Source organism: Rhizophagus irregularis, chromosome 8, assembly GCF_026210795.1.
Source record: "Rhizophagus irregularis chromosome 8, complete sequence".
Lineage (NCBI taxonomy): Eukaryota > Fungi > Glomeromycota > Glomeromycetes > Glomerales > Glomeraceae > Rhizophagus > Rhizophagus irregularis.
In genome coordinates, this window is record NC_089436.1 from 4,029,447 (window position 1) to 4,052,158 (window position 22,712).

At 25.7% G+C, this 22,712-nt stretch overlaps 4 protein-coding genes across 4 annotated transcripts; 3 read left to right on the forward strand and 1 right to left on the reverse strand.

The window, feature by feature from the left end:
- Nucleotides 1-1,634: 1,634 nt before the first annotated feature.
- Nucleotides 1,635-3,836, forward strand: OCT59_028774 (uncharacterized protein; the record flags this gene model as incomplete). Its single annotated transcript, XM_025329597.2, has 5 exons — nt 1,635-1,710; nt 1,931-2,164; nt 2,453-2,533; nt 2,605-2,771; nt 2,844-3,836. The coding sequence occupies 5 exons, from the start codon at nt 1,635-1,637 to the stop codon at nt 3,834-3,836; spliced, it is 1,551 nt and encodes a 516-aa protein (XP_025166535.2).
- A 2,009-nt stretch (nt 3,837-5,845) lies between these two features.
- On the forward strand, nt 5,846-6,856 carry OCT59_028775 (uncharacterized protein; the record flags this gene model as incomplete). Its single annotated transcript, XM_025329083.1, has 2 exons — nt 5,846-5,988; nt 6,046-6,856. 2 exons carry the CDS (start codon nt 5,846-5,848, stop codon nt 6,854-6,856), a joined length of 954 nt encoding a protein of 317 aa, XP_025164143.1.
- Nucleotides 6,857-18,609: 11,753 nt separating this feature from the next.
- Nucleotides 18,610-20,230, reverse strand: OCT59_028776 (uncharacterized protein; the record flags this gene model as incomplete). Its single annotated transcript, XM_066147547.1, has 5 exons — nt 18,610-18,994; nt 19,075-19,313; nt 19,390-20,012; nt 20,089-20,113; nt 20,183-20,230. The coding sequence occupies 5 exons, from the start codon at nt 20,228-20,230 to the stop codon at nt 18,610-18,612; spliced, it is 1,320 nt and encodes a 439-aa protein (XP_065994246.1).
- A 1,603-nt stretch (nt 20,231-21,833) lies between these two features.
- OCT59_028777 (uncharacterized protein) lies at nt 21,834-22,614 on the forward strand (the record flags this gene model as incomplete). Its single annotated transcript, XM_025311969.2, has 2 exons — nt 21,834-22,449; nt 22,517-22,614. The coding sequence occupies 2 exons, from the start codon at nt 21,834-21,836 to the stop codon at nt 22,612-22,614; spliced, it is 714 nt and encodes a 237-aa protein (XP_025166538.2).
- Between the last annotated feature and the right edge of the window lie 98 nt (nt 22,615-22,712).

Genomic DNA, 22,712 nt, shown 5'->3' on the forward strand with positions numbered 1-22,712 from the left:
TGTTAATATCAACAACGCAAAAAAAAATAAAAACAAAAAAGGTGATTGGTCATAGCGATCGTTATCTAAATATATGTTTTTATTTCTTTGTCTAAATACCCTAATTAAAAAAAATTTGTTTAATAAATTTTAATTCATCGTAATTTATTAATAAATGTTAAAATTGAAATTTATGAATTAAATAAAATGAATTGATAAAAAAAATGAGATAATAATTAATAAGTAGGTAAAGGTGATTATATAATTTATAATATACTATAATTTGTTGTATTAAATTCGACTTCCTTTAATTTATTTATATAATGAGAATTCGAAGTGATAATTTTTTTCTTAAGACAACGATATAAATAGTGACTTAAAATAAAATAATGATATACCGAATTTACTAATTAAACTATTGAAATTCTTGGATATTGAAATTTTAAACGAATAATATTATGATTTTATAATATCATTTTTATGATATTGGTCCTTATGCAAAATCTTGCTCGCTCATATGATGTTTTATATTATTCTCCTTGGAAATAAAAGAAAAGGATAGGACTCTGGAACCAAATACTTCACCTGAAGTAATAAAGAATTATAGTGAATTAATATTTTTATTATTTTACAAAATATCTAATGTCGTAAACAAAGTAACGCATTTAAAAAATTTGCATTATATATAATTTAAAAAATTGATGCAGACTTACGGTCATTTGTTTTTTTGCAAAAATATTCTTAAATTATAATAACATGACACCATTTATGGATGAAATCATCCTTCATGTAAAGATTAACCTGAATCATTTGTGTAGAACAAATTCAGTATCTTAATTGATTCCTTTCTGCACGTGATTTATCACATGAATTTTTATGGTCTTGTGACCGTATTGATAATTTTAATTTCGTTGTTTTAAATTATCACTAAATATTTTATTAGTGTTTAAATAAACAATGATAAATTATTATTATGACAATTTTTAATAGTTAAAATATAATTAATTTGGAATTGTTTAAATCATTAATAATTATTCCACTATCTATCAATCATTCAAAGTGTTTTTTTTCTTGATATTCTCACGTATGATATATATTAAAAAAATTGGATAAAAAAATTTATCATTATTGAATAAAAAGTTTATCATTTATATTAGAATAAAGTCTATTGTTAGTTAAAAGGATATATTAATAGTTTTATGGTCAGAATAGTAAAAGTTATTTCAAGGCTGCGCGGTGAAAAATCATTGATAACTATGGGAATAGAGATATCGGTCGAAGACCGGTATTAACTGAGTTGTAATTCGGTCATTAGAATACTGCGGTGACCAATAGGAATTAATGCTACTAATACCGATTTCAATATCGGATGTCTCATAAAAATATCGGTCAGTAAAATTCAGTAAAATCCTTCCTAATCGATTGAATAAATTCGTATCGTGCATCACCTCTTAATTAGTATTTATAAGTCAATCTTACAGTCTTACATGATGTAATTGATTGCAATGATGTCATAATGTTTGTTTAAATAATAAATATTCAATTTTTTTAAATAATAATAATAATAATGATAATAAATTTTTTTAAATAAAAAAATTCCCAAGAAAAATATATTTTTTTTTTTAATTTGTCATTTCTTAATCGTTATAACTAATATGAGATTCCAATTTTCAAACACTTTAATATCATCAGTAGATATATTACAAAATGTTATTTTACGTTTAAGTACTGGTAATATTTCGCAAAAAAAAAGCAGGGAACGATTAATTGAAGAACATCAGAAATTAGAGTAACTTGATGATAAAAATAAATGTGGTTTATAACTCTTGCAATCAACCCAATTTAAGTTTAAATCTTCAACATCGGATATCCATAGCAAATTTACAAATTGATTATAAATTCACCGAAAAATTTTTGTTATGTCGAGTGATAACCAAATTTATAAAACTAGACGCTCTTTTAGCTCTTGTGGAAGATCCAGAGGGTAATGTGGAAAGACTTGCTTTGTACAATTGGACAAGTCTACCAAAAAACAAGGAAGATCAGATGGCTTGTCGATCTATTGATCAATCATTTTTACCAGTAGGCACCAAACTCGTTATCAAAAACCTATCATATGAAATTGCTGGCGATAAGAACACTATAATTAATTCAATTAATCCTGAAGATATTATTATCATTGATCGTAATAATGACAAGTTATTTGGTGACTTAATATGGTCTTCCGATATATTGGATAAGAAAAAAATTAAATGAAAGACCGCTGATGAATTCCGCCGTCATGGGAATGATTATTTTGCTTCAAAGAATTACACGGCAGCTATTGATGAGTATTCAAATGGCATAAAATTGAAACCACAAAATGTCACATTGTTCGCTAATCGAGCAGAGGCATATCTGCAATTATTTCAATTTCATAATGCTCGAAATGATGCAGAAGTTGTTCTTAAATATGATCCTAGTCATTTATAAGCAGCTTATCGCAAAGGTAAAGCTCTTTGTGGTCTTAAACGTTATAAAGAAGCCATTATTACACTTCAAAATTTGTATCAAAGTACAAAATCCAATAAAGATGATAGTATTTCTTCGATTAAGCAGAATTACTGAAACATGCGGAAATTTTAGATTCTGAAAATGAAAATGGGCAATATGATTATATAAGTATTATCGATGAGTGTTGTGAAAGAGCTAAAATTAGAAAAGATAGTAAAGGCAATGACGAATGGGTTTATGAAATAGGAGCAAGATTGGATCATGCTGATTTTTTATGTGAAGATATTGAAATTCGTTTGGTAGAAGGAAAAGGAAGAGGATAGATTGCAAAACGAGATATTCCTGAAAATACTTTATTGATAGTCTCTAAGGCATTTAGTATAGTATATAGCCATGAAGTCCTTGGGTACTCTATGAAGATTAATATTCAAAATGATCAGACCTTATCTTTATGTAGTGTGGAATTAATACACCGCATTACGCAGAAACTTCTGGAAGAACCTTATCATCGTCAAGAAGTGTACAAACTTTACAATAGCTTAAATTTAGATAAAACTAACATGAACCTGGCAAATGTTGATATAATTGGAAATATTGTCGGTCTTAATTCTTTTGAATTGAATAACATTATAGTTGGAAATTCTAGTTTGAGTGGTGAAGGATTATGGATTTTGCCATCTTATTTTAATCATTCATGTATTGATGAAAATGGTACACAATATATTCTTGGAGATTTAATGTTTATACGATCTCTTAGACCTATTTTACAAGGCGAGGAACTACTTGTTAATTACAGAAGTGGTGAAAGCAACAATGAGATACGATTAATGCTTCTTAAATCAATGGGTATAGATTGTCAATGTCGACTTTGTAAGTTGGATAAATCTGAAACACCAGAGACGACACATAAAAGAGCACAATTACTTAATACTGTCGAAAAATTACTCAAACTTGTAACAAATGAACCTGAACCTGAACCTTCTCTTATTAAAAAATTAGAAAAGACGATTTTTGAATTACACAATCTTAGAAAAGAACATCCAGAACTTGAATTTGATACATTAGAACCAAATAGAATTATATCACTTGCTTATCGTAAAAATGGAAACTTAAGAAAGGCACTTTCTATCCTAAAAGGGGTATACAATTCATATAAAAATGTTTATCTGAAAAACATTAATTGGATTGTCCTTGATATCGTATCATTATGCACTGATCTCAAGCAGATGGAAGAAGCAAGAAAATGGGTTGACATATTATTGAAGGGTTCGGTAGAACCTTTATTAGGAAAATTTAAGGATGAAGATAAATGGAAAAAAGAAGCACTTTATTTGATGGAAAAAAAGAAACTGATCCGTTTATGAATTTGACTATTAAAAGGTTGTATAATATAATAAAGAAAAATAGTTTATAAGTAATAATTAACAACAAATAGTAAATTAGTAACAACAGTATATAAGCAGTAATCTAAATAAATAAATGCAATTTGAAATTTAGCAAGTATTATTAGTGCTTACTTAATTGCTTAAGTGGCTTTTCATATTTTTAAATAATCGTGACGTTTTATTATGAAAAATCACGAAATTAGATGATGAATTGACAATTTGGAGAATACTGTATATATTTTTCCTATTTAAGGCAATCAGGAAGGCTTGTATGATTAAAATAATAATATTTGGTAAGGTCAATGAATTTTTGGTATGATAATATGATTCTCTTGTAATAGACTTGCGAAAATTATGATTAATATTTTTCAATAATTTTTTACGCTTGTTTCACCTACACTTTAAAACATTAATTTTTGCAAAATAATTTATGTAGCTGTTTATGTAAAATGTTATTAAGACTGGATCGTTTAATGTTAGCAGCTAGCCAATATTAAAATTTACACCAATAAAATATTTCTGGAAATGAATCAATAGCAATTTAACATGATGTCTTTATCAGTTACATGTTTTTTAATGAAAAATAAATTTATATAATTTTTATTAAGGCTGGTATATTTAATTTTAATTATATGTGACAAGTGGCACGCGTCAGGACGTCAGGTGTTAATCTATATTTACTATCACTTGACGTTGAGTGACGATAAAAATATATCGATTTACAAATATTATTAAATTTGATATAAATTATCCTATATTTGACGATAAAAACATTTTAAGAGTTTAACACCAATGTTAATTAAAGAGAAAAAAGGAGTTTATTTCTTCAAGTGATATTTTAATTATTAATATAATATTATATTTAAATATTTTGTTGAATAAATCCTTAAATAATTGAATTGTATAGTATTATTATCTGATTCATAATCCTTATCAAATTTTTTTTCTTTAAGACCTTTTCGATCTATTTATATTATTCATTAACTTTATTGTTTTGTGATTTCTTTTTTCTAAATTATACCTTATTAAAAATAAATTGTTTATATTAAAGGAACAAATATATCATCGGTTTATATTACAAATGTTCATCCATTAAACCATGTTGTGTTGGACTTTTTCATATAATTTCATGCAACTTATTAATTTGTTTATTTTATTTCATTTGTTTATTTTCCCTTACCTAATTTGTTATTTAAAATGCAGGTCTTGTTATATGTTAAATTTTTTATGAATATTCTCAGAATAAGCGAATATTGAACTATTATAGAAGGGTGTGACGCATCGCAATAACTAATTTTAACCCAACCCACTATGTCATCAAACGTAACAAATGCAAATTCCCTATTTTAATTTCCAAAAAAAATGTTGTGATGTACAAACATATAGAATATAGCTATATAATTTTAACTTTATAAAATTTCTGAAAAGAATTCTGTGATCAATTTTCAAAAAATAATTTCACCAAACTTTCTAAAAGCAATTATTTGCTAAGTTAAGTAGTTAACGTAACACAAAATAACCTTTAAAGTTTATTTGATAGCTTTAAGACTTAGAAAAATGATTATCTAATATAAATGACACTACCGTATTAGGAAAGTTATATACTCACTTTTTTATTCACCAAGATAGAAACAAAATAAACAAAAAAAAAATAATGAAAGAAAGGAAAAAAGAAATAATATAATCGAATCATATGTTATATATACAATATTTCATATGGATATTTTATATTTAACAAATACTTTGGAAAAATTTTATTACCGGAAGTTATAAAAGTGAGTAAGATTAAAATAAAACTAAACTGTAAATTAGAAAAAAACAATCGATATATAATAATTAACATGCAAAATGAAGACAGAGAATTAATTAGTTATGAAAGAAGATTAAAAAAAATTCATAGTAAAATCGAACAACTGAATGAAAATTTATGCAATTTATCTGAACAACAAACTGATATCAAAAATTAAATTATTAAAAAAGAGAAAGAAATGGAGAAAATCAATCGTATTAAGCAAATTAGTAAGAATATTACAATTGTGGGTAGTACATTATCGCTTACTAGTTCTACTATAAGTGGTGGCTTATCATTATCTGGTTATTCTCAAGAAGGAGGTTTTTTGTCATTAGCTGGGTCTGCTACAAGCGGTTTTTTCGAATTAATTGGTTCAAAATTGCTTTTCTATTAAAGAAATGGATGCACAAAAGTCAAAAGTAGAATTGGAGACGAAAAGTTTTATAGAGACAGGAGGAGCTTTAGAGAAAGTTGGATAGAATTAGTTGATATTTATGAGGATTTATATTTACTTAGCCATATTTCCAAGAATTTTCCTGTAGAAGTGGATGAAGCTCTTTCCAATTTTGTTGAAGTATTATCTAAAGTAAACCAAGTAAATTATGAGCAAAATGATGAAGAAAATGAGGAATTAACAATAAAGAAAGAGTCAAGTAATATAGTAATCGAGGATACTACTAGACCATATTTTATAGAACTAAATAGTATAAATATACAACTTTATACGACAATGTCAGGCTTTACACACCGTTCATTATGGGAGAATACATCAACTAAATCAGATACTGTGTTACAACCAGTTTCACAATGTTCGGAAACTACATCATACGTAGCACCAGCTACTAAAGAAAACATCTTAAAAGATAAAGAATTATTAAAAAAATGGAAAGAAAATGGCAACAATATTGCTGAAAAAATAAAAGAATTAGTAGAAAAAATAGATGCTTATCGTAAAAAGTTGGTATCATATTCGCTACAATTTCAAAATTCTCTTTTGAAACCGCAACTTTATCAATATCCTTCTTCACAACCACAACCTAATCAATATCCTCCTTTTCAATCAAGCCAATCAAAACCTTATCAATATCTTTCTTCACAACCACAACCTAATCAATATCCTCCTTTGCAATCAAGTCAATCAAGACCTTATCAATATCCTTCTTCAAAATCACAACCTACTAATCAATATCCTCCTTTGAAATCGTAACCTCCTTTAAAATCAAAACTTTATCAATATCCCACTTTGAAACCACAACCTCCTTTGCATTCAAAACCTTATCAATATCCTCCTTTGAAACCGCAACTTTATCAATATCCTCCTTTGCAATCTCAACCTTTGTATCAATATCCCTACTGAATCTGAAAGTCCTGAAATACAGCTGGCCGAAAAATCGAATTTAAGTCAAAATACAAAATCTTTATGAAACATTTTTTGTATAAGCAAAATTAATTTTTGCTTTATTTTTATTTTATAATAAAGATAAAATCGCTTGCAATTTAAGTAATACTACTCTATAAATATTCTGTAACATAAACGAATAATAATTATATTATTATAAATTACATGTATTAATAAATGTATTCTTAATGCAAAGCCTCACCAAATGATGAAACTGTCCGCATGCTGTTTTTTAAATGTTCAGTCTAATTCTGACTAAAAAAAAGTTAAGAACCCAAAAATACAAAAAGATGGGAAATGTAAAAAGAGTGAAAAATTAGCTGTAAACTTTTTATCGAAAATATATTATTAGTGATAATTTCGGCCGAATTTTTAGTTTCGGCCAGAATTATCGAATATAACATCACGTGATCGAGAAATGCTACACATTCTATCACTAAATCGAAAATCTTAATCGAGATAGTAATAATAAATCAACCTAACATGATATAAAATGATATGGATCACATAAACTTCTAAAAAAGGATATATTATAAAGATTTCATGAATCATGACTAATATTTACTTACAAAATGAATACACACATGTCAAAGTTATGCAACATTTTTATTATGAGGAATGTGCAAAACAGCATAAAAATTGGTATATAATATATGCAACAATTGTTAATATGTTGATCATAAAATAAATAAATTAGTCAAAACTAATAATAATTATGAGAGATTTTCTTATGCTGACTTATTATGAACAATGTAAAATCAAAATTAGCTGGAATTATGCAATATTTAAGTAGAAATGATGTGTTAATAATTTTATTTATTATGAGTAAACTTGTATCAGTCTATGTAACTAGTATAAATAAGGTAAAAATTATTGTACAAAATTACGCAAGTCATGACTCATGACTTTATGAGTCATTACAATTTAACTTTTGTACATTTTGTACTCAACATCACATAAAATTTGTACAACAAAAAAATATATAAAAAGACCTTACTTAACTGTGCGTTTCCAAATCATTTATAGTTCCAAATCATTTATAGGATAACACAAACCAAATAATTATCATCAAGACCAAGATTTACTTACTTACGGATAATGGTTTTACTTACTTACTTACACTAACTGAAAAATCTTAACAAAATCAACAGGAATTTATTTATCACATTTGGTACATTTGGTGAGTTATTGTGTTTAAATTAAAACGTTTGGGCTTTAATTGCAATGAAGGCTTTTTTACGATTTAGTTCATGGGTCTGCTCACGTATGTATATGTCTAAGGTTTTCCAAATTTGCTTATGCTTATTTGTCGGGATTCTTTGTGAGTCTAGATGAAATCTGGTATATGTGCCTGAGTAAGCGTGGATGAGCGTTCTGATATCAGCCTAGTAATTCAATAACTCATTTATCTGAGTGATCATAGGATAACCTTTCTCTTTATTTTAGATTATTATTCTCCTTATACAAGAAATTGAATTTAATTTATCATATTTGGTGAGTTGTTGTGTTTAAATTTAAAAGGTTTGGGCTTTAATTGCAATGAAGGCTTTTTTACGATTTAGTTCATGGGTCTGCTCACGTATGTATATGTCTAAGGTTTTCCAAATTTGCTTATGCTTATTTGTCGGGATTCTTTGTGAGTCTAGATGAAATCTGGTATATGTGCCTGAGTAAGCGTGGATGAGCGTTCTGATATCAGCCTAGTAATTCAATAACTCATTTATCTGAGTGATCATAGGATAACCTTTCTCTTTATTTTAGATTATTATTCTCCTTATACAAGAAATTGAATTTAATTTATCATATTTGGTGAGTTGTTGTGTTTAAATTTAAAAGGTTTGGGCTTTAATTGCAATGAAGGCTTTTTTACGATTTAGTTCATGGGTCTGCTCACGTATGTATATGTCTAAGGTTTTCCAAATTTGCTTATGCTTATTTGTCGGGATTCTTTATGAGTCTAGATGAAATCTGGTATATGTGCCTGAGTAAGCGTGGATGAGCGTTCTGATATCAGCCTAGTAATTCAATAACTCATTTATCTGAGTGATCATAGGATAACCTTTCTCTTTATTTTTAGATTAATATCATCAAGATTCAGGTTTATATATTTATCAATTCCATTGATATTCTTTTCTAATATTATCTTGAGATTTACTTTATAAATATTCATTTTATTTATTGCCATTTAATAAATGATTATTCTATTTTATCAAAAATTCCTATACGTTCTGTCTGTAATTAATAATTAATTTAATTATAATCCTTTAAAAAACAATATAATAACTAATCTTATTATTTCTTATATTATATTTATTATTAATAAAGTCCTAAACGGAGCAATAAATTCTTCAAATTTTGATTATACAATAAAATTCTTCTCCCATATTAGTTTAGAATTTAATCTCATCGTAATTTTAAACTGTTAATATAAATTCTTGACCACATTCAATTGGTAATGAATTAACCTATTAAATAAATAATTAATTATAAACAAATATACATATACTTACAATTTTTCTAGTAATATTTAATATAATTCAGTTAGTATTGATTTAAAAAGTATTATTTGACAATTTACTTCATGCATCTTCTATGTATTTAATTGAACCCAGTTTTTGATTATTTAAAATTTTATTCAGCTCTTTCTTATTAATAATCTTCTTCATTTAAATCCATATCAGCACAAATTTTCTGAATAGATAAATCACAAAATAGCAAATATGATTAGATATTAATAAATATAAAATTACAACAGAAATCACTTTTTAATATCAACAGCTTTATTCTTTTTCTGGAATGCATTATATAGAAAGATTCTTCTTTTTTCTCTTTGATATTTTATAATATTCTTTTTAAATATTAAACAAATAAATCTTATACGCAATTAAAATGGTTTAAATAAAGTAAATTATCTTGCTTTTGCAAATTCAGGTTCTATATTAAGTTGTTTTGATAGATTAATTTCTGCTTCATGTTTTAACCTCATTTCTTCAATTAATGCCAAAATTTCTTCAGTTAATCCTAAAAATAAATTAGATAAATTATTATAATAATTGTCAAAATAAACTTCAATAAAAATTTATGTACCTGAGTTTTTGATATATTATTAGTATCATTAGTTCCAGCTTCACTTTCAATCCTATAAAAAAAATTTACATAAAGCACTTCTAAATCTTTATCAAACACGATAAACACGATCTTGTTTTTGATCTGTACGACCAGACTTCCCATATAAAATGAATCCTTGTGTAATGGGTTTTAAATAAATATATTAATCTTGTGGATAGAAAATTTTTCTTGTATAATTGTAGAAATGATTATTTTCTTTTATTCCCAGCTAAACCTTTTTCACAATTTTTATTTGAAATTTAATTGGCTTTGAACAGGCAGTTGGTATATATATTAATTATTCATAATAATAATAATTACATTACCTCACTCTTTGAATACAGCTTTGATTCTTTAGAATATGGCAACTGGCAACTTGAAATAGGTGTAATAATTAACACCATTTTTTAATATCTTAATCCTCGTGAGCAATATATTGATCTCTTTCTATAATGGGTACTTTGTGCATTTTAAACTATATTAATATCTTGAAATATGGTGGTATGGAATTTTTTAGATCCTAGTGAGTGGTATTTTTATATGGGAAATATTTGTACATTGAGACGATATTCATAGGACTTTACTCTTTTTAGGTAAAATTTTGATTCTTTGGAATATTGACTCAGAGTTTGAAATCGATTAAGACGGTTAATCGAATAAGATATCTCAAAAATCGGTTAATCGATTAAAATTATCAAACCATAATTCTGGTCAAATTATCTAATGCGGCCCAGAGCTATGAATTTTTGGTCACATGTTCTCCGAACTTGGACGAATTTGTATTAATTTTTTAATGATAATAATAATAAATAAGACTTTCCTATAACTAAATGTATGATCAAGAACAATTTGGTGCAATCTGCGGTCAAAGAAAAAAAAATTTCAATATTTTTTAATATTAATCGATTATTAATCGGTTAAGGTTTTTTTGGTCGGTTCCAACCTCTATATTGACTGGTAGAATGATAGGAATTTTGATTTCTTTTTTTTCTTTTTTTTTAGATTCTAGTGGGCAGTACTTTTCTAGAGAGTATTTTTTTGGAATATTTGAAACAATAATATTAATAGGTGAAATTTTGATTTATTGAAAACTGACAGGTATAATGGTGAGAATAATATTTAGTATATATTTTTTCATTTTTTTTTTTAGATTCTAGCAAACGTTACTTTCCTAAAGGAATAGCAATACTTCTAATGTTAATAATTCATGTTGGAACAAAATTAAACCTGAGTCAGCCGCCAATTCTGAAAAGACTTCAGGATTACCTTCATTCATAATAAATATTGCGAAATTTAATAATGTTTGAACACTTAAAGATAAAGGGATAGAACAAATGAAAGTTTGATAGCTAAAGAAAAACGGTTAAATGATAAAGAAAAAGGTTGAGTGATAAATAAAGGTAAATAAAAAAAGCATAGGAAAGTTTGAGAAGGATGATCAATTTTTTTGTGTATCTCACAATCTCACATGTAATTTCACATGATATATGTGATAAATCACATATGCAACAAATGACATTTATTTCTTATAGTCACACTTAATTTACAATTTATTAAATTAAAAAAAATGCAAAATGCAACGATTTTTATTACATGATATTTATAATTTATAAATGTTTAAATAATTTCTTAATTCATTTAAATTATATGTGTATATTTAAAATTATTTATTTTCTTTTATAAAACTACATAGTGTTTAAAATTGATTTTACATCACTTATACGAATTTCATTTATAATTTTTATACTTAAAAATTGGATATCAAGCTATTTTTTACATTAAACCTTATTATACTTTGAATTTACAATATAAAACAAAACTATTAACTAAAGACTTTAGTAGCCCTGAAACCCCTTTCTTGACTATGAAAACCTGATCAGCTTCTAAACCTTTTCCTGAATATGAACAGGACCCTGAGCAATACTGAAATTGGTAACAAGAAATAAACGCGTAGAATAGGCCAGAATAACTATGAAAATCTTTCCTTTTTTAGATAAATTTCGATAATGTTGGTCAGAATTTTATTACTTATTTTAGTAGCTGACTGACATTATTATAATTCCGGCCCTGAAAAAAATGCGTAGAGCTAATAGTAAATTTTTGCTAATTTCTTATGACCTATTTATATATTGCTCATCAAAAAAAAAAATTTTTTTTAGTGAAAAAATTAAGTATTTTTCTCAAAAATTGATTGTTTGAAAAACAACTTTTTTGACCTTAGACAAATCTCCTCTTTTTGTAAATTACATATAGAATAACTGTTTAATATGTATAGTTGATTATTTAATTTAATATTAATCTTATAAAATTTAAAAAAATCTGACTAGTGAAAATCTCCAATGGTGATATCACCACTGGTGACATTTTGACATTTATACCTTTAATGTATGAAATGTAATTTCTAAAAAAAGTTGTACTTTATTAGCATGAACACAAATAATGGAACGTGTGAAGACAAGAATCACTACTAGTACAACTACTATACGTCTGTATCAACAATTCAAAATTGTACAATTTATTGTATTGTACACATAATGATAGTCACGATTGCACTTTAGAGTAGTCTCAAGTTTAAGAAAGGCTCAAGCAAAGCGATAAAAGAATAATATAATTTTCTATCACTTAAAAATATAAAAATTTAAAAGTCATTACAAAAATATTTTTATTACATTTACCTTAGACAACTGGCTAAAATAATGTATTAAATGGCATGGTTGTGACAATCATTTTTTTTTTTTTTTTAACGAAGTCAAATTTATTTAGAAATAAGAAAAATTACAAAAAAGGAAAAGATCTACATTATATAACATTTAGTAAAGAACACGATCGAACTAGTACTATAATATTATTAGGGACTTAAGATTTTATGTTCAAAAGAACTATCTACCATCCTGCTCACCCAAATAGGTTCACTAAACTATCCGCATAACTACTACTATTCGTATGGACTTCGGTAATGTTATATAAAAACTCACCACAACTCCTTTAATTACTACTACAACATCAAAAGATAATAAAAATAATACTACGAAACACTACCGTAATCAACAATATTATAGTAATCTATTGTATTACCCCAAAATAAATATGACTTTGAAGACTTTGTAGATTAAAGTATTTCTTATTTTTTGATTTACGCGTTTTGTCAATAAACTGCTCTTTACCAAAATGTTGTTTTTTAACATTTTTATCAATTCCCAAACCTCTATCAATTTCATTAAGTTTATTACACCTCACTTTCCAAAAAATCATAGATTTATCCAAAATTTCATTCCTAAAATTATATGACAAAATTTCAACTTTTGATTTCGTAGATAATAATTGTTTAAAAAAATTAATTAACGAACAAGGAAAGAAACCTTTAATTAAATCTATGAAAGTTATGTGATCCTCTGATACTTCAAGTTTCCAAATATCATTGAGATTTTTAATATGTTCAAGAGTAATATGATTAATAGGATCTAAAATTTTATTAATTTCTAAAAGAAGCCAATTTTGTACTCCTGAAATTAAATCATCCATATCCTCTCGTCTTTCTTCACAAAACCAGATATGATTGAAATCTTCTTCATCCTCTTCACACATAGGACAAAACCTTTCTTTATATAATGAAAATAAAGTTCTTTTAATTTGTTCAATGCAAGGAAGTTCTTCAATCATCAACTGAATTTTGCGTCTTCTAATTTTTGATTCTTTGAAATCAGTGTATAATTTTTGTTTTTCTCCCAAAAAATTATTAAAAAAAATTGACCAATCTATTTCACATTTTCTATACTTATCATTTCTATTTAAATTTAAAAACCTTTCCAAATTTTTCGTATTGGTTGTTAATGTAATTAACTTTCTTAAAGATTTTTCTATAACTATGCCATTCCATTTGGGAATCCAAGGAAGATCATAAAAATTATTATAATTTAAATTAATTCCTAAATTTTGATCATTATGTGCCAAAGAAACAATATTGTCGACATAATTATTTAAAGAATCATCTGTATGAGCATTAACTTTAAATATATTAACAGATAAATTATTTTCTTTAATAATATCCATAATTATTTTCCAAAGAATGTTGTTATTACTAATTTTAAAAATTTGTCTAGTAACTAAAGTAAAATTATAAAATTTAAATTTTTCAAAATTACTAATAACGCTAGCACTATCTGTATAAACTGTTAAATTACTATTAGAAGGTGCTATTAGCAAAGTAATTAATAAAGCAAAAATTTCTGCACATGTTGATGAAATCCAATTATTATAAGATGATATTAATTCCAAAATTTTTTGCAAGGACAAATTATAAAAAGTTGTTCCAAAAGTAGCTGATACATATTCTTTGGTAATATCTTTAATTGAACCATCTGTATAGCAAACAAAATCTTTAATGTTTGAATCATATAAAATTTTTCTTGAATCAAATAATTTCTGTTTATCTAATGATAAATCTATATATTTTTCAATAATATCTAAACTATTTTCATCAAAACGTAATTGATAATTATCATATGAAGAGTAATATAAAGGGTTTCGTTTAAAAAATTGATCATATCTTATAATATTTTCCATATAATTATGTTGTGCTTCCTTTAGAAGATATGCCTTATATCCCTTCCATTTAATAAGTCTTTTATATCTCACTTCATATATTTCAGTTTTCATTGATTCTATTATACATTTACCCTCTATTTGACCAATATTATATTCACAACCATTACATACTTTAATAAACAAATTAATTTCACTTGTGTCTGATATTCTTTTAAAATGTTCAAAAATATATGTAAAGGGCTTTTCTTCAATTATTTTTCCATAAATATTTTCAAAATGAAACATATTAAAAGATGTTATAATATTATTAATATGAATATTAATTGGTAAAAATTCATAACCACCCAAATTTGTGACTACATTATTATCTATATATTCCTCTTTAACATTATAATTTTTTCCATTAGTTGTAACTAAAGACTGAATTTTTTTATATATATTTGGCGTATTAACTACATTACTATTTCTATTATTACTAAGAGCAAATATCTTATTTTTTATATTCCACCATGTCAGAAGAGTTTTGTTATCAGGAGATAAAAATTGGTCCAAAAAGTATAAATTATTCATACGTAAAATTTTTATATTTTTCAAAAAACTTTCAGTTCCAACAATTTCCATAATATGACGACCCCTTCCTAATACAGTACTATTTTTCCCAATATTGTGTTTATTAAATTCTATACTAAAATTATAACTTTTCATTAATAATAAATTATTAATAATAAAATTATTTCGCAAATGTTGACCCATAAAGATTAAATCTTTATTAGAAAAAGGAAAATTAATTAAAGGATTGAAAGGTAAAAGTAGTTTATTTTGAATATCTACTAAACGAATCTCCATTATTTTTCCTAGAATTCCTTGATCATTAATTTGAATTATAAAATTATTAACCTTAGCTTGCAATTGATTATCAAAAATTGAACGAATATTATATAATAAATTCAATTCCATAATTATATTTGGTGCAGTTGAAGCTAACTTTAATTTATTTTTAAAATTTTTTCTATAAGGAACCATGATTTTTTCACAATCTTTTTCTGATAGTATTATCGTTTGTGTCCTATATTTGATACGTGGTAATATTACAGCATTAAAAATATAGGAACTAATTTTATCTGTTATGCATTTGTTCTTCAGCAGGTTATTACTTAAATTTTTAACTTCATCAAAGGCTTGTTGTTTGATAAAATTGTTATCATTATATATATTGAACCAAACACCCAAGATTCTAAGACTTTCTGTTTTTCCTTTAGGTTTGATTTTGATTTTCTGATTGCCAAATTCTAACTCTATTTTTTCATTAAAATTAAAATTCTTTTTCTTAAGTAACAATTCAGATTTTTCTTTATTTATTTGAATATCGTTAAGAGTATAGAAGTCATCAGCCGTTTTTAATATTTTTTCTAATTCTTCTTTATTGCCAGCTAACATATTAGTATCATCCATATATGCCATACTGGTAATGTTTTGTTTTACTTCTACCTCTATATTTTCATATAAATTGATTTTCTTTTTTGCTTTTACACGATATCCAAAGTGTTCTTGCTGTATGGCAGTAAGAAGTGGATCATAATATATACACCACAAAAGTGGTGAGATTATTTCCCCTTGATCGATTCCAACCATTACATCATATGGATTACTTAATCCTCCTGCTGTAAATACACTATTTTTCCGTCCTAAAAATAACTCTTTTGTTAAATTAATAAAAGAACTTGGTATTTTAAGACGTTGCATAGCTTTTTCTAACATAAAAATATTAACACGATCATATGCTTTTGACATGTCTAATGATAAAATCCACAGTTCCTTATCATTCTCATTAGCATCTTGAATTATTTCATTAATAATCCTTAATGGTTCAAAAGTTGAACTGAAAGGCAATCCAGCAAATTGTAAACCTTTAAGAATTTTGTTTTTCTGAAGAATTGTTGATAATCTTGCATTCATTATTGATACCATTAATTTCCTAGCCGTTTCCAACAAAGTTATTGGGCGTGTATTAACTAGTTGACAACCCCATGGCTTTGGTTTCGGTATAGGATAAACATTAGCATATTTCCATTCTAATGGTATCTCTTGATTATTAAAAATTAAAATAATTAATTTTCTAATAATTTCTTTAAATTCTGGAGATGCGTGCTTCAACATTTCATTACTAATACCCGTAGGTCCAGAAGCTTTATTATTTGATAATTTATTTAAAGCTTCATTCAATTCATCATTTGTAGGCTCTACCATCAAATCTTTATAAATTTTATCATTAATTTCATCTTGAGGAAAATAAAATTTTGCCCAATATTCTGATAAAATCTTAGGTTGGTTTGTTGATCCTGCAATATTTTGAAAATGATCATTTACAATATCTTTTATTTTTTCTTCATCAGTGATTAATTTATCTTCATTATTTTCTTTAATTAGAACTCTGTCTAATACAATGGATTTAATTTCACGTTCCATTACACTATTAATCATACGTTTTTGATTTTCTAATAAATCTTCACAGCGTTGGTCAATTGCTAGTTTAATTTTTTCTTCTTTGAATTGTAAAAGATCGTGATTATATAGGATTAAATAAATTTGATATAAATTTTTTATTTCTTCAAAAATTTCCTTGACACTTTTATCATCCTTAGGAATTTTATTCCAACAATAATCACTTTTTTCTCTTCCAATTTCCAATAATTTTTTTCTATATGTAATCCAATTTCTGATCACATGATTTCTTTTTCTTGAATCTTTAATTGAACGTCTGAAATTTATTAAAAATTTCATTACTTTATATGCATTAGATATTTTCATTGGGTTGACTTGACTTTTAGTTAATTTGATTTTTTCTATTGGAATACAATTTTTACTAGCTTGAACAAGACCTTTTTTGATCTTATCCCATATATGATTAATATTATTTTTATCGTTAAAATTAAATTTTAAAATTTCTGAATTTGAAATGTATTTATTAAGATCATTCTGAAATAATTCCCATTGCTCTCCATCCATTTTATCATACTTATAAACTTCTTTAAATCCTTCCTTCCATTTGATATTAGCAATATTTCCAATCAAATCTTCTGACCATATTGAATACACTAACATTCTATGATCAGTATTAATTGTTGTTGTATTAACAATTTTGCATTCTTGTGTTTCTGAAAATAAATTTTCTGTTACCCAAATGTAATCTATTCTAGAAGGATTTTGATTTGTATTAAAAGGATAGAAAGTATTTAAGGAATGTTGTGATAAATTATCGAACATGATATAGAAAGGATCATAAAAATTTTGTTCATCTTCAATCCATTCAAAAAGTTTATATTCTTTTTTCATTTTACGATTATTATTTTTATCATCCAGATATTTTTCATAATGAAGATTAAAATCACCAAGAAGAATACTTTGCTATCAGAGCAAGTTTTTTTGACATCCTTATAATATATATATAAATAGCATATTGACATAATTATGCATATTGTCATATATATTTACATTAATTTTAATAAGGTTTTAATAAACTTGACATGTAACATCAATTTTACATACCCTTTTAAAAGGATAATTATCAAGTATTACACAATTGATTTTTTTTTCTTAAATAAAATAATAATTTTAATAGAGTTAATAACATGGATATTAATAAGGTTTTTGAAGTAAATGATATTTTAATATATTACACAAGTAATTATAATAACTATATTAAACTAATTATAACATTCATTTAATAAACTACCATTTTAATATAAATTTTAATATAAATGTTAGCAATGTTTTTGCAACAAATAATATTTTAATGCATTATATAAGTAATTGTGCTAAACATATTAAACTAATTACAATATTACTATATGTAAATATACGCATATTGCATGCATAAAGTATTACACTAAGCTAAATGTATAATTAATTTACTGTAAATTAAAACTTCTTCTATTTAATCTACGAGTACGACGGCTTTGTGTAATTGTTGACAAGTCCACTTGATTTGCTGCATTTTTCTGAGTTACGTTTGGAATGATCAAATCATTAGTCAAATAATCCAGTTCTTTAATTTGCTGTAACGTGTGATGATTATCAATTCTAGGATTATTTAAATGTGATACTTCAAGAGTTAAATGTAATCTAAACGCTTTTTTTAAATATATTTTTAATGGATTCATAATGGTAGAATCATCAAATAATTCCTCTTCATTAATAACGGCTAATTGTGAAAAAAAGACATCTTTAACAAATGCATCTGTAATATATGGTGCAATTTCATCTTCATTTGGAACCTCATCAATATTTAAAATCCTGTTTAAAAAGTAATTAAATAATTTTAATTATAGGTACTAATAATTAATAGCGAGGCAGTACAATTTAAAAGAACTTACTCTTTAATTTTTATATATTCCTCTGCATAAATACTAATATCATTATTAAGTCGTGAACGGTGTTGTGCTAAATATTCAAGACCACGTCCTTTTAAGAATTTTACACCCTCGCTATTTTTTCCTTGATTTGGCAATAAAATTTTTGCAATATTCGTAACTATATCTGGACCAGGATTTCTACTTCGTATAAATAAAACTTTCATTTCCTCGCACATGTCAAACACATCTTCACTAGTAAACTATAAATTCAAAATAATTAGATCAAAAATTATTATTAAATTACATAATTAGAAATATATTAACATTTAAACTTACTCCGTTACCATTAGACACAGATGAAGGATGATCAGCTGATTCTGCTACTGCAGATTTCGTTGTTTCAAGTGAAGCATGATAACGCTGTTGACATTGACTTCTACTATACCGAGTATTATCTTCTTCATTACTATAACGTTTTCTAGATTTGTTTAATTGCACTTGCTCATCATCAATATTAATTATTTGAGAATTAACTGCCGATAATGATTTGAGTTTTTCATGATGGCTTTGCTTTTTATTTGATAAACAATGATCAAGGTCATCATTGCTTTGATCATTATTTTTTTGTTTTGTAAGTAATGATCTAATGACACGTTCTAAATCACTGTCACTATTAGCTTTTTTCTTAGAAAAGAATGAGACAAGGGTACGTTCTAAATCATTATCATCAGAATTATCTTTTGCAAAAAATTCAGTACATGATCCATCTTGTTGAATATTAATTGTTGTAGCATTCTGTTCATTCATTCTTAATATATCGTTACTATTACCAGGCGTCTCATTAGAAGTATCATATGGAATATTGAGGTTTTTAGGGGATAAAGCTTTTCTTGAATTGTTAATATCACCATCTTCTTGATTTATATCATCATCGTCATCATCTATTTCAACTGTGAGTACTGTTTATAAATCATAGAAAGTAAAATTAATACTTTAAAGAATTAAAGTTTGAACTAATTTATTAAAAAATTTTACCGAAGGGTTCTTTTTCTTTGTTATTCTTTCGACAAGTATCACGCGTATTAGATGTAGCTCATGTATTAGGTGTAGCTCGTGTATTAGGTGTAACTCGTGTATTAGGTGCTTTATTAACTGAAGTTTTTCTTTTTTGCGGCATATGTAGGTATTTATAAAGTGTTTATAAAAAGATTTTACGAGAAAAAATTTTTTAAATTTTTTTAAAGATGTAAAAATGTGGCGATTTTATATGGATTATTGATTAGATCAGCATGTCACATGATAAATAAAATACATAAGTCTCAAACATCATATTTACGTATATGTACATTTATTTTAGCCTATTCTGTCGATAATCATTGTAACCAGAGTAAACTATTTATTCTGAAGTAAACTTATAATAATGAACTAACCAACAAGAGCAGCCAAATAATAACTAGAGACTATGAGTTGGAGCGAAAGTAAGTAGAATAATTGTGAAATTTAGTAAATTTAGAGGATTATGTTCGCTTTATAGAAACTAATGCTTTTTTACTTTTATTTTATAGGAGCGCTCTTTTCTTGGGTATTTATAGCCTTCCATTTTGTTTAGGACTTCTGGTAAGCTGCTTTATTATCGATGTTGGTTTATTTTCTTTACTAATTAGTGTGTACTAACATTTCTTTGTAATTGACATAAGAGTTTTGATTTAGCACAGTATGCCAAAAGAGATGAATGAAATAGCTGACCAAGATTTTAATGATACCAGTCATATCATATCCTAGCCCAATACATGGAAATTAATGATGATAACGAAAAAGACGAATTTGATCTGATTAAGGACGAGGACCAAAATTTTCTCAAAATTAATGAATTTTTTTAAACGACGTAAATATTTACTTTAAGCTTATAATTAAATTTTGTGATCCTAGTTATACTCTCTATTCTCAAAAATAATTTACTTTATTTATTAGTTATTACCTTTCATAGTGCTAAGAGAATGAAGTTGATGCCGATTATGATAATAATATTAGATAATGACAAGGAGTGGAAAGATTTAGATGTCATGCGCCTTAATTTTTTCAATTTTTACTGTAAAATTAATTATGTCAGAAAAAAAAAATTATATTATTGCAATAGCAAAACTTTGCATATCATCACGTATTAGATTCTAGTTGATAAAATAGTACAGATATAGCGAGCAAAATATTATAGTAAAATCTTTACAATTTGAAGATTATTAATGTTATGGAAGAATTCGTTTAGTTATATGATTTTACATGGTGGGAGAATTCATTTAGTTATATGATTTTATATGGTGGGAGAATTCGTTTAGTTATATGATTTTATATGATGAGGAAATAAAAGAGATAAACAACAATTTTTTTTTAAAAAAAAAATAGAAAATAGCAAGTTGGTATCGATGAGGATAGGATGAGGACAAAGAAATGATAGAGATGAGGAAAGATGGTGGAGGAAGACTCAGGTAACTAAGACTAAGATAGAAATTAATCATATGAACAACTATCTTCGTCTTTATTCTTGTAAAATTATATTTTTTATATAGTTGTATTATATTCTTAATCTATAATCATAATAAAATTTTATTCAGTGATTAACGTATCACAATATCACATGAAAAAATAATGATTTGCCAATTATGAAGTTTAATTAAGTTTAAAAATTTGATCATGAAGTTTAATCACGATCTTATCTTTTTTAATTTTTTTAAAAAAAACTTTAGATTTTTAAATTTCCCACTTTAAAAAAATTTTATTTAATTATGGTTAAAACTTCACGTAAAACATCACGAAAAGCAAACTTGAGACAAGTAATTCGCCCAAACCTTGGCAAAAAAGTTAATCTTCGAAGAAACATTCAACAATCACTCGTCAAACATAATTTTAATACTACTACTACTGATGACATTCAAAATAATTTTATCAACTCTTTCTCATCTCAAAGATTTGAGCAAATTGATGAAAGTTCTAACTTAACTTTACCTTCTTCACCTTCACTACCTTTACCACCTTCTACATCACCACCTTCTCCATCACCGCCTTCTCTATCTCCCCCTTCACAATCTTTACAACATGAAAATGATAATCTTGCTGCTGAAGATAATCAAGAAAATTATTCTTACGATGATGAAAATTATTATTGGGAATCTGAATCTGATAATGATGATGATGGAAATTATTCATGGAAATCTAGTGTAGATAGTGATAGTGATAATCAAGAGAATTATTCTGATGGTAGTGATGAAGAAATATCTTTTACATTCAAAGATCAATATGATGGATTTCAAGATACACCTTCTTATTCTAGTGAAGCTGGACCTTATTTCCCAAATAAAACTGTAATGTTGATGTTCATTTGGTATACAAAGCATATGATAGGTAACGATATTTAAACTTTTTGTATAATATTTTTTAACAAATTAACTAATTAATTATTTATAACTAGGGACTCATGCATATCAAGATTTAATAAAGATCCTAAAACATCCAGATTTTCATATAAGCGAACTTCCTCTCAGTATCACAACATTAAAAAAAATGTGACGTGGTTTACCATTGATGACTCTTAATAGTCACGATGTAAAGATTAATCCAATGGATACGCCATCTACCACACTAACCCAAAAAGAAGGATATACTTT